The sequence below is a fragment of the Haliaeetus leucocephalus genome, unplaced genomic scaffold (assembly GCF_000737465.1).
Source record: "Haliaeetus leucocephalus isolate CR32 unplaced genomic scaffold, Haliaeetus_leucocephalus-4.0 Scaffold450, whole genome shotgun sequence".
NCBI lineage: Eukaryota > Metazoa > Chordata > Aves > Accipitriformes > Accipitridae > Haliaeetus > Haliaeetus leucocephalus.
The window spans coordinates 13,944,729-13,958,582 of NW_010972886.1; the positions used below are offsets into that span (position 1 = coordinate 13,944,729).

At 40.8% G+C, this 13,854-nt stretch overlaps 1 protein-coding gene across 1 annotated transcript in view; it reads right to left on the reverse strand.

Annotated features, from left to right (window-relative positions):
* Positions 1–1,959: 1,959 nt before the first annotated feature.
* The window catches only part of PLCB1 (phospholipase C, beta 1 (phosphoinositide-specific)), a 409,303-nt gene continuing 397,408 nt past the window's right edge, over positions 1,960–13,854 (reverse strand). Inside the window, exon 32 of the mRNA XM_010575057.1 lies at positions 1,960–2,190. Coding sequence (XP_010573359.1) covers positions 1,960–2,190 — 231 coding nt within the window. The remainder of the gene's footprint in view (positions 2,191–13,854) is intronic.

The following is a 13,854-nucleotide window of genomic DNA, read 5'->3' on the forward strand; positions in this document are numbered from 1 at the left end:
TCCTAGCATTAAGATGAAAGTCAGATTTTTTAATTTCATGTTCACTAATTTCATCATCGTAAACCAGAATAGTTTAATCCAAAATATGATCTCCAAACAATATGCAATTTTTCTTTCTTTCTGCTCTAAGCTTAAAAAAGAAACATCAAAATACTGTTTGATTTCCAAGATGTGAACTTTATATATATACACACCATTATTTAACTGAAAACTTAAGCTTGATTTATATTTTATTGCTTAAATTAAAATAATAAGTTATTTTAAAGTACTAAAATCCTGAGGGAATGGAAGTAAAGTAACTTAACTGTTACAATGTATTAAAATGCCTCCCTTGACTGCTTTCTCGGATTGCTTTTTAATACAAAGTAAGGCCCCAATCTCGCAAGCATGCACATGAATGTTATTCCCCAGAACAGTCGTGCTGAGCACAGCGGTGCGCAGGAAAATGTGAGTTTGCAGGATCAAGCCTCTCGATGCAAATCTATGTCTTTTGAGCTAGTTTATCCATTGCCCTAAGACGCCTCTTCACTACACGGCTGAGGGAAAGGCCTTTAGCGCTATGTGTTGGCTTGGGTACAAATAAGAATCTGTCTGTAATGTTTTATAATTCCTATTTCTGTTACTATGGGAATCCAGAGAATAGCATTTCTTTACCTTTTCAAATATCCTGACTTTCACAAAGCCTCTCTGTCGTCTGATACAAATTTCTCAAAATGTGCTGTTACTTCTCTCATGCATATCATACAGTACACTAACTTTGATTGTTCTTATTTTAAGAAGTCAGTTAAATGGATTAATATACATTTTTAAATAACAGTGATCAGGTTTTTATATTTTGCTTTTAAATTTCAGACCTTAGTAAAACTGAACCTCAGTCGCAAAAATAATGGAAGATTCTGTTAAATTTCAAATACTGTAGTCCTAAACATTTTATAATCCTATCAAATTCAGTAAGCTTAAAATATGATACTTAAAATCAATACTTTTGAGTCTGCAAAATATATATCAAATTTATATTCTAAAACTACTTTGATTTACAACACTAACACCACAAAAAGAATTTTATGATTCAATGACTATTTTATAGCAGTATAACCCAGATGTTAGCTTTCATAAAGATTCTCTCTACTCACGTATCCCTGAAACATTTCATTTGGCCAAGAGACCACGCTGACTTCAAACAGAAACATGCCGTGTGTGTATATAGACGGATGTGTGTGCACATATAGATATATATATATATATACACAAACATATATGCACTCACACAGTGTAACAAACACAGACATACACAGACACCGACAATCTCCAGGCAGAGTTCTTCTCTTTGTTTTCCTCTTGTCCCCACAGTTCCGAGAATTTTCAGCAGCAATTACATTTCTTTCCATGTGATAAACTTAATATCAAGACAGCAAGCCACCAGTGCTTGCAAAGCTAAAAAGGATTACATGTTTCAGTGCAAATGTAAAATGATGGTACAGCTGTCAAGGTGCAGTTATAAAGAAGGAAACAAATATGATGAAGTACTGTTATAATATTCTCTAGGATCTGTATTAGTTTGGAGCACTTTGCACCGGCACTTCAAAAGGAAATCTGCACACATTCGTCTCTGCACAATACACTGGTCTTCATTAAACATGCTTAACAGTGAACACGGCCAGAAAATTACTCATTGTAAATTGGCCAAAAAAAAAAAAAAAAAGAAAAAACAGGGGAGAGGATGGTTAACATTAATTTTCCCATTACAACTGCACTAAGCTTTAGAATAATAATAAGATGAAGAATGAGAATGAAGACCTTTGCACAATACTTTTTATAAAATGTTCCTTTTGGGAAATGTGCACTTGAATGCAGATTCCTCCTGCCTCCCGAAGCGCTTCAGTGGCAGCTCACATTGGGAGAGCAGAGACGGCAGCTGGGGAGTGGTGCGCCCTGGCGCACTGATTGTTTCTTGGGCAATTAAAAAGTAGTATCAAACACTTTTTCTGGATTATCTTCTTCCAATTCCTCTTCACTTTGCAGAGGTTTATGATTTGATTTTCCACTGTCAGATGCCAGGGAAGAAGGGGCAGAACTGTGGTCTCCATCTTCGCTAATTTTCCCTTTCATGGCTTCCTGTACGAACTCCAGAATTTCCAAAGGCAGTCTTTTGAATTTGTCTTGATATTCCTGATCAAGTTCCACCTGCAACTACAACAAGAGAGACAAGCTGTCTTCAGGTGTATCTAATGCTACTGGTGCTACAGTATGGGGAACGTACCACAGGAGGCAGGGGCGAAATTAAGAACGCATTTTTACGGGACGCAAGAATATATTCCTTTCTTTTTCCTATTAGCGCCACACATTCAATACGCCTATTGATTTCCATGCAGTCATTGCAAAGCTGAAGGAATGTGCACTCATTTGTGCATAAGGCTGGTTTTGGGTACCATCCTGGGGTACCCAAGTCCTTAACATATATGTGGATTTAGCTGTATTGGTGTCCATACTCCTACTGGCTTTCACAAGCCATTCCGATTCATGTGCAGTATGGATCACGGATAAGCCTTTGAAAGAGCAAGGCCTTTATTAAGCTTCAGGTAGCTAATCACACATTGATCACACCACAAACGTTGCTCTGAGAACAATATAATAACTTTTGCCAGATTTCTTGGGTTGGAGAAACCATTAGGAAAAAGTCATTCGTCAAAGGGAGTCAAAGAGGGAGGGAAAAAAAGTTAAATTACATTTCTTAGGGCTAGATCATGGAAAGTTACATTATCTGATTAATACAGTATGTGTCTTGGACATTACTGGGGAAAAAGTGTTATATCATCAACAGGATGCAAAAGGCATGCAGAAAGAAATCTGGCTATCGGTCTTGAGGAAGCTGTGGGTCCTTTCCCAGTATTTATTTGTATAGCCTTTGTTTTTAGTGCCCATATTAGGATCTGCATGACCCGTTATTTAAAAAAGTTAATGTGTATGAAAGTTTCAGCTGAAGACAAAGCCAATTTTTCATCACGACCAATATAAGCACGGCAGGAAGCAAAAGGGGTGAGTTCCAAAGCCAAACCTGCTCCATCCATCCGTCCGTCCATGCATCCAACCATCCATCCACCCACCTTCTTAAAAAGAGGGAGTCAGGTTCTGCTAACTGTAGCTGCAGCAGTTTTGCAATAGTTTCTTAGGCAATTGTATTTTGAGCTGTATTTTTTTTCCAGGAGGCATAAAGGTGCTATGAATTCTGATCCTTCAGCTCTATGCTTGAGTCTATCCTATCTAGTTTCAAGTCTCCTTCACTCTATTGCAATGGCTCTCAACAGGCAGTACAAATTTTCACTTGAACATTAGGCCCTATACTAGTCTTACCATCCTTGACCTGTCCACAGCATGTGACTTTACCGCTACCCCTCCCTCTGAGCCCTTCCAATCCCATTCCCCATGCTTCTGTCCTGGTTTTCATCCTGCATCTCTGACTTTCTTTTTGTGAAGCCTCTTCTCCTTTCTCCTGATGTGCAAATCAACGTCCTTAGCTCACCTGGTCTAGTTCTACATTCCTTAATTAGACAAATTTTGCAGCTTTTCTTCCTCAAGATCTAAGTTCTGGCTTTTTCCTTTTGGTTCCCCTGCTAAAGCTCATTTCCTGCCTTGTTTCTGGCAGTTTTTCCTGCTGTTCTGGCCTCAGTTCCCACCTCAGTGACACAGTGCTGACTAACACCGGGTCTGAGGCACAAATGGTTCCATTAAATACATCCTGACTCTAAAACATGTATTTGCATCAACTGTTAAGACAATCACTACCGTAAGACCCTTCTTTCATGCGGTGCCCTTCTTTTTTTCCTGAACTTGCTTTGTTTTCTGGCTTTATGTCTACATACAAATTTTTGAAGGGATCCTCCTTTTGTCTCCATTTTGGTAATGCTTCCAAGAGTATGTGTATTATCCGAGGAACAGTGCTGTAGCATGGTTGGCAGGAAAAACCCACAAACGATGCTGATCATGCCTCACTGCCCAGCACACAGCCAGGGCCCTGCAGCCCCAGGACTCCACTCCTGCTGCCCAGTGACCTTCTCAACCACCAAGAGGCTACATCTGTGCTGGTCACTACTTCAGAGTGAAGGCAGCATGGCACTCACATAGGTCATATTGCAAATCCAAAGATTACGTTCTAGGCAAAAGGTCAGCCATCATGGTGAAATCATGCTTTCAGTTACAGTTCACTACTAAATATCCTCACTGCTTAAAAAAACAGGAGGGAGGGAGCGGAAGATGAGTCCTTCTGTTTATTTATGACAATTACCCAAAGATGCTATCACAGTTAGAGGGAAATTTATGCCAAATGTGGGACAAAACATTCCTTGGGTTAATCTGAAACAGCAGCGATGGCAGAGGCAGTGCCTGCCAGTGGGCTCCGAGCACACTGTGCACCATGCACGCCAAGTGCCATCATCTTTTCCTGTTCGGGAGTGTTTGCAGCCAGGCCCTGGGCTGCCGATGCAGATCTGCAGCAGTGTCCGAGCACCCCACAAAGCCAGTTACAGTTCCTGCATGGAGAGGCAGCTCTGCATACAATATTTTTCATAAATCTAGGAATTGTGGGAAAGGCTCCAAAGCACTGGAAGACACAGGGTTATAAAAGGGCATGAATTTCTTTATAAGGAGTGTCTGAGTCAGAGATGGGCTGCTGCAGCTCCCCACCTCATTGTCGTACATGGAATTACTGAATTTGTGAATTCTGGGCACCTCAGGTATACAAGGAGGTATGTAAAATCAAAAGTCAGATAAAGTGTCCTGGCTCTCAAGTTCATTCAGAACCTTGATTTGCTTAATTAGGTTTAAGAGCAATAGAAATATTTGAAATCCCTCAGAAACTGAACGTTATCTGAACCCAGTGCAACCATAAGCATATTGTTAGATAGCAATAGTGTCTAATATTCACCTCCTAAAGCGCCTCCAGTGGATAATCCCCCCGAAGTTGAGCGTTTAATAGAAATGACATGAATCTGGAGCTACCTGTCTCTCTTCATTGTCTCCAGAGACAGTCTATACAGATATCTAATCATGAGAAGGTTGAAGTTAGTTGAGAAGGAGCAGACAGTAGACAAGGAAGGTTGATTAAAACTGCAACAGTGTGTAAAAATTAGTTTTCTTTTTTATTTCAAAGGCACTGTCAGTCTTTCCCCTTGCTTGGCTTCAGATGAGTACCTCAGAGCCTATTCCCTGACCACCAAGCTATCACACAGGACTCCAGTTGTAATGAAGAGCACAACGGGTGAGCCTGGGTGCAACGCAGCCATCCCATTGCCAGACCTGACCCCTCACTGAAGTCTTCCTCAGCAAGCCTGGGGCCTGCAAACCCGTGACAGTCTCACAGTGCATTGGCCGTGTTTCTCCTTAAACCACCAGCCCCAGGCACAACGCTGGCAAACACCTGTGGGTCAAGGTTAAAGAAGGAAGTTTTCTGCTTAAAACCAGCTGGCTCAAAAAACCCAGCTGTTTTTCTTTTAAAAGCCTCAGTATCCTTCTCTTAGAGAATGATAACCATATTCTGTGGCCTTACAGGGACATTACAGTTCATTCACTAATGGGAAGCTGCCCTCCCATTAGTAGCAGTAGTCATGTGTCTTTTATCTGACTTGCTGATGGCATGACAAACTGCCATGTCAGTGTGTGTGTGTAAATAAAAGACTGCACAACCAGCACCCCACCAGACTCCGTCCCTGTGTGGCCTTACTGTTCAGTTTGCTGTCCCCTTGGGTTGCTTCCCATCACAAGTCCACCTATCCCGATTTCTCTGCTCTCTAGCTACTAAACAAGGTGACTTACACTTGCTTTTAGGATTTTGGAGCCAGACAAGGGGGGGAAAATGAGACTGATGATTAGACGGGCAGATCATTATCTGGACCACTGTTCCCATTAACACATAACAACCTTCTTCCTTCTGTTGTCTCACTGTCTGCCCTCCTACAGATCCTCTGTCCTCTCTTTAACCCCAATAAAAACGACTTATTAATGTCACCTCCATGCGGCTTTAGTATCCCACAAGGGGTTGGACACATTATTTCTTGTTCAGGTAAATCATACTGCCATGTACTTTACTTACAGGCAATGAGGTAATAGCTTAAAATTTGGAACCATCATTAAGTGTTTGCAGTGAGGTCCTTGGGGACAGGAGATGAATGTGTTAGTCACTCTTGATGGCTGTGGCCAGAAGCTCTAATTCTTGAATGTATGCTTCTACCTACCTACCCTTTATTTTTTACCCAACAGTGCTAGTTAAAAAACATCAGCTGATACTTACTCAGCTTTACAAAATGAGTAAGTATCAGTATTATTATCCCCAAAATACAGAAGAAGGAGAGAAATTAAGCTTAGGTAGGGATCAAAGCTCGGGAGGTGCCATCCTCAGCTGCCTCTGGTTTGAAAGGCCTCTCCTCCATGCCGTTTATATGATAGCTTATCAAACTAGACATACACCAGCACAGGCTTACAACAGGCTGTGGGGAGCACTAGGCCACCAAGTTGTCCTGCTCAAAATAACAGCAGACATGGTGAGGTTTTGACCGCGACTGTCCTGCCTCTGTTAGCTATACCCCACAAGGGTTTCCATAGGGAAGCCATGCCTGAGGGACCCTTTTGACTTCAGCCAGCCATTAAGCAGTGTGGGTGACCGAGGGGCTTGGGCTCGTGCACCCTCGTGCCCTGGATGAATGCCACTGTATCCTTTGAACCTTCACTACAACCAACGCAGCCCCTAGCCATAGGGACAGAAAATGAGCGGGACTTTACATGCCTAAGGCTGTGCCTTAGTGAGCAGAGCTCCTGGCGGCCAGCGAGCTGATCGACTCATATTCCCTCCCAATTCAAAGGGCTCCTCAGCATCCTTGGCTACTACTGCTTTCCAGAAAGGGTCATCATTCAGAGAAAGGCCTCAGCAACCCTTCCATGGAAAGTGGAAGGGGAAAATCAATATGGTCATTCAGCTTAAAGCAAGGAAAAAGCACTCAGAAGAGGAAAGGTATGGTATTATTAAAACTATTTATAGCATTTATACCTAGCTGTTATTATTAAAACTACCAAAATAACATAGCATAACGTAGAATTAAAATAGTGACCAGAGCATTAAAAACAGTAACTGTGATCAATAAAGAATTACAGAAGCAGAAATTGTGGTTTTAGACTATCCTGATCAAGCCCCTGTAGACGTTTGCATACTTCCAATGTGATCTCATGAATTTCTGTTTCTACCAAGAACAAAAATAAAACGATCACATGAAAAACGCAACATGCTGCCAACACAAGTTACCAGGAGGGCTGCAGTTCACATGGAGTGTTTAAGTTAAAAAAAAATTAGAAACATTAAAAAAGAAAATAAATACATTAAACCCCTTAATCCTTAATTATTCCACAATTACAGTTTTTCATATTATCTTGTCCCCAAGTTTAAGCTTCAAATACTGAACTCCTCTCCCTTCTCACTACCTGAAATACATCTTTCCTTCTGCAGAATCTTTCTTTCTTTTTTTTTTTTTTTTTCATTTCAGGATTGTTTTAAGATAACTGTGGAAAAGCAAACAAGCTGGGCCAATGAAGTATAAGAATCTAATAATGAGCTATCAGAAGTTTCAGATGTAGAGCAAAGTTAAGAAAAGTTTTGCAGTAGCTCAAGCCATGGGAAGTAGGTATCCACACAAACATAAACGGCAACTGCATCTAGGACCTCAGGTGTCAGGAGCAAAGAACTTACTGTGTGCATTAAAAACAACCAGTGGACTAAAACTCCCTATCACACACATAGGAAATTTGGGAATGCCTCCGTGGGCTGGTGCTGCTGCCAGTACCTTGTGAAATTCTACTGCATCTACCCTGCAGCCAGCCTCCATGGCTTGAAGACAAGATGCGGCAACACAGCCGGCCGATAAGCAGCACTGCTTCCATCTGACCCCCCTCCCCTCACTTTGGCAGCCCAAGGGAAAGGGAAATTGTGGGGGAAAACACGTCCAACCCATCTCCCTTCCTGCCACAGCAACACCTTTGAAGCTGTTAACGTGAACACTGCTGCTCCTTCCCGTTGTACCTTAAAAGTGGCATTTCGGAAGTTAGTAATGAAAGTGTTTTCCAAACAATTTTCCACTCTCCTCCTTCCCCATGGAGCTTGAGATACTGCATGCTTGGTCTGCACAGCGGTGTGACCTCACAGCATTATTCTCCTGATGTAAAATCCCATGCCAGAGGCAGTTGTCTGATGCAAAACCAACCCACTTCCACACGGACTGAGATTCATTCCAGCTCACAATTTTTTAGAAATATATTTTCAACTCAAAAATAATGGAAGGTCACTACTTAAAAAGCATCTAAAGAATTAATCTTCAAGCAAAAATGTTTTGAGAAAGTTATGCATGAAATACAACTAGTTACACATTTTGGTGAAAAAAACCCCACCTAAATGCAATTTGTTGAATCAAAAACATTAATTACGGCCATATTTGTTTTGATGAAGTTCTACCACTGCAAAAATTTGATATGACTCCAAAGAAACTTTTTTAAGTCTCACATTTTCCATTCCACTTGCAATTTTTCCCTAAAGCCAGTTTTTTTAGTTTTGTGTTTCTTTTACCTCTCCTTTTAAATCCATCTTATTTTGTATTATTCATAAATACTTTGTTTCCCTGAATCACACATTTTCTTTCCCTGAATGATACAGTGAATTATGAATGAAAAATAATCCAAATATCCTAGCTCAACAATCTAGGTAAAAATGCACTCTGAGGTCCAATCAATTTGTTATCTCCAACAATCTCTGACATTTCCAACAGCAAATTCTTCATTCTCAAGTTTTTAAAAACATTTTCACATTTTCTGAGTTCTGATTCCAAATGTGAGAAATGTTCAAATTGCGTTATTGCCCCTTGAGGCAGAGGGCAGCAAAATATCAAAATAATGCCTCTTTTGTTTGGTATTTGGTTATTGTATTTATTCACCAGTTGAAATGTGATACTAATTTGTATCCATAATTACCGTGGCACTACCCACATGCAGTGTAGTATTTAATTCCAGATAAACAGTACCTGTTCTTTTTGTTTTACTGATGAGAAAGTCAACTACATTAATTTCTTCTGTACAATTTCAGCAGAATGTATTTTGACAAGAGGCAATAACTGGTTGCTACACAATTCGTAACAAAAGGGGGAATGCAAACTCTACAGGATATTTCTGTTTAGCAAAGCTCCCATTTCCCTCTTCACGTGTCATTGGAACTGTTTATTTTCTTAACAGCAGCAACACTGATCTTTTCACTGGTCAGTGAAAGCATATTGCAACAGAAATACTGGTCTGAGATTGTGGCCCCTTTCTCAGTACTCCCCTGTTTCTCTAAATCTGCTAAAGCTCCAAATACTTATTTTTCTTCCTGCAAATGTTTGACCCATGTGCCTAAAGATAATTTTGAATAGAGGATTTGGGGCTTTTAAGACTGCATCAGACAACAAATATGCATAATGTCAGTGACCTCAATTTAGCTTCCAAAATAGCACAGAGAGGACTCCCAGATTAAGGGTACAGAGAGCAAGCAAGCTGCTGTTCTGCTGCTTTTCATTTTCAGAGCTTACTTAATTAGAAAGCCATTCTGGAAGGATACAGCATTAAAAGACATATGAGTCGCAAGAATTGTTAAAAGCAGATGGAGGCTCAATAACAGGGAGCGTGAAATTGAGGAACAGAGCTCAGGGATCAAGTGATTTATAGGCAGCAATTTTTGTTTAATTGGAAACAGAAGGAGTTTCTTATTAAGGACCATGTTATTCCCTCCACTAAGCACATTTCTGCTGGGAAGGCAAAGGAGTAACCACTGCTTAGCTGTCCTCGTGCCTCAAGGCCACAGTCCCTCTGCAGCACTCAGTGTGCTACGGGGGACTGCAGAAAACAGTGACTTCATGTGAGGATGATGGGTTTGAGGAGACCCGGGACTCCTCTGCAGGACCTTTCCAAAACCAATATACCCACCTCTGCCATCTGGAAGAATGGCCCAAAGAAAGCAGCTGGGAAATGCAGTTTCTTGGGAAGCTGTTTATCCAAGCCTCGGAAAGGAATTAACAGGTCTACACATGCAGAGAGCACCTAAATGCTCTCTTTTTTCTTTTTCTCCCAGCGACTGCAAGCAAGTGCATAAAGGAACATGCCACCACGTTAACATTTGGACTTAACATAGCTACTCAAGGACAATACAGCTAAGCATGAAATGAAACTATTCAGGTAGCTGAGGTTTTATCTCAAAAGATGCTGAAGCGTGGAATCATTAAAGAAAACCTAAGGGCACTCGGTATCAGAGACGGTGCAAGGAACAGCATTGCACTAGGTAAATGACAGCTGGTGTGGGAAATGTGTTTACAGTGACTGGAAAGCTCCCATTAATGATTCCTGTCCTCAGACAAGGACATCTCAGTCTCAGTGCATGCCCATCACTGCACTTTCAAATAATGGTTACTTTTCAGACCATGACAGACAAAAAGGACACCAATTCCAGGACTTTCTCTCTGCCAGCCCCACCTCACACCCTTTCTCTCCCAAATGAAGCTCCCCTAGTCCTTCACACAAGGTCTAACACACCAAGGCAATATTCCCACTCCACAAGGTCTCCATGCTGTTCCTGCGACCAGGGCTGCTTGCTCAGGAGTAGCTGTATTTTTGACTGATCCACTACTGCCACCCCTGCCTTTCCATGTCAACAGGTTGCACAGTTCAGATACTCTCCTTCTGAAATTGTCCCAAGATGGGCTTGAAAAAAACTCACTGTAACACCTGAAGCATGTCACAAGCTAAGGAGTCTAGAAACTGTATACTGTGTTATCTTCCCCTATTCATATACTCCCCCTTCAACTTCCCCTGTTATCTCCCATGTTGCAGCTTCGTGTCTCTTCCTATTAAAGCAAAGATGATTTGCTATGCCTCCCTAATGTTCGATGAGTCCCCATACAAATGAGTCCTTTACTATCTGCTGTATCAAGGCATTAGCTTGTAACCTTAGGGCCTTCATCAGTCTGTGTCTCACCTTTATTAACTGCAACCTCAATTAAACCAATGGGACTGTGAAGAAACCTGGGACGTGGGCTCCTAGATTTTAACACTTCGTAAAGAAACTGGTATCTTCTTTCTGTGTAGTAAATCAACATCTATTCCAAGAGCTAATCAAAAAATAAATGTTTGAGTAATGAGATGCCCATCAATGTTGCCCAGGTTATACATACATTATCTGTACATATGCCTGTACTGTCCCTCTGCTGAAAACTTTTGAATTAGAGAAGCTCCTTACAGCAAAAGCCTAAACTAGTGATCTTTTCCTACTGGCAGTTTTATTATTAGTAGTAATTTCAGATCTCTTGCATTTTCTTTAAAGAGATAGCTTGTACGGAATTCTATGGGAGGATTTTCTTCACAATAACTTTTGTTTCCCATTTCTTCATCAGTACAGCAGTTTATTCTCATGCAAAGCCCTGCTCTGTACTTGGAATCTTCTTTCTGATGACTGTTTTGTGTAATTGTTTCCTTTTGTGGATAAAATGCTTTCTTAAGCTGTCAAGTGTTTCTTTTGATGACTCTATAAATACGTGACCTATGCATCTCATGATGCATATGAATAAGGATAATTAGAGCTAGTATGAATGGGAACACCCCCCCCCCTCTATGAGCATGTATAACGTTTTAAGGCTAGATTCTGCTCTTTTTCATTATCACTGGAGTAAGTCAGCTTCCCTGTAAGCAAAAGAGAATCTGCTCAGTTTCAATGCAACAAATCCAGAGAAACTCCACTGAAGTCTCATCTATCATCAGATACTGCCCTTAGTTTATTGGGGTGGATCCAGGGTAAATAACTAGTGACATAGCTCAAATAGAGCTTCTTGACTGGTCCTTTTATAAAGTGCTGTCCATATTTTGGATACTGTCTTCAAAACAAACAACAACAACAAAAAAATCAGTGCATCCATTACCTTCTAACAAGTGATTTTTTTCCACTTCCACGATGCCTCCAAGGCACCCTGTAAACAGGCGGCTGACCGTCCAACAGTACAGGCCTTGGAAGAGTAGCAGTGTTGTAATTCTCAGCTCAAGAGGTCATAACAGTTCCTTGGAAACTCCTTTTAAATGACATCTTGAGGTTATAACAGCAACAATATATTCCAGAAATATTTCAAATCCCGGGTGGACCAGAGAATGCGGGACTCTGAGAGCCGTGCAGCACCACAGCAGTCAAGCAGGATGTCTCCAGTGGGCCCTGGAATTCGCAGGGCCACTTTATGTATAATGTGGTTTGCCTAAAAGTGGTGCTGTCCCCCAGAGCAAGAGAGTCCGGCTATTTTTGAAAGAGGAGAAAGACAAGGAAAGAAAGCTTCAGGTGTTTAAGGTCTCCTGTGTAAGGGCTCAGGAGCTGACGAAGTACAGATCTGAAAAAAATATGGTGAAACCCACACCACAGCTTTTGGACCCTTGTCTAAACTGAACTCTGAATACAGTTTAAGAAAGTGTTTTTCAGTCTCTCACATCCACCTTCCTAACAGATAATTATAGTGTCACCTGTGTCTGACTCTTGACAGGACATCTCTAACAGGTCCCATCAGTATGGCAGAAAATTCCCTCCTAGCACAAAGATTTATTCTCAAATATGACAATGAAAAGGAAATAAAGAATCTATTTCTCTGTCTCTCTCTAGTGGCATCACTGTGCTACTCAATGGAAAAGGAACAGTCACCCTATGATTAAGTCTGGCACCTCCTTTCACTGCGATACCCTGCTCTGCCCTTCCTACTCAGCCCAGACGCTCAAGGCAGTTTCGAGTAATAAGAGCTCCTAACATACATACACTGAGGTCTGTGTATCTTTAGATAGCATGTTTCTTAAGGTACACGCTCACTGTAATTTCCATGTCATTGATAATTGTCAGGGAACTGCATGGAGTTTTAGAAGTAAGCCATCATTAGTTCAAAAAATAATCACACTGATAAAGCCTTATGCTGCACTTTGAAGTTTACCTTGTACTGACTATACCTCTTCATATCAGAAAGCCTCTGCAGGATGGAGCCTCATTGAAAAGTCTGCTTGGAAAATTACAGAGCAGTCAGTCCTTCTGTTAATATCCTGTTAAAAATGAATGTTTTTAGACTAGAAAGCAAGCACACTCTGAATAAAGATCAAAGCCTTAGAAGTTTATTTGAAAATCTTTTCAAGTAGTTGCAGTTCTGTAATCCCTTGTAACAATGAAGGCTATTCCAAAATATTTCCTAACTCATTAACAGCATGAATCTGGCTTCCTCTTTACTGTTAGCAGAGATGTGCATTGACTGTCCCTAAATGATGAGCCAATTTAGGGACTGACCCATTATTTTCTAACATAACAAGCTAATGAAAAAAAATCCATTCAGAACCTGGCAGAAATTTAACAGCGGAGACAGAGCTACTGTCTTTCATTTTCCATCTTCCAGAAATGATGGTTCAGTATCTTGGCCTTTGTGCTTCCAAATGTCAGGAAAGTTTGGAGGCTGAGTTTAACAATGACAAAAAGTTGGGGCTCAATTCAAATTTATATATTGATGTATATAATAATAAACATCAAATGGAGATGTATCATTGCTACTAAGGATACAGAGTCTGATACTGTTTATGGCTGCTCTATGTTTATATATTACTATTATCCTCACAGCTCTCCACTTCCACCATTATTTCATCCAAATACCCACCACTACTCATCATTTCATGCTGTATTACACAACACACATTTTTTTTTCTTTTACTTAAGAAGCAAAATTAGTGTGGAATTTTAACTGCAACTCTTAAAAACTTTATAGCTTAATCTAAGAGCAGCACTGCCCAGAGGTTCAACCT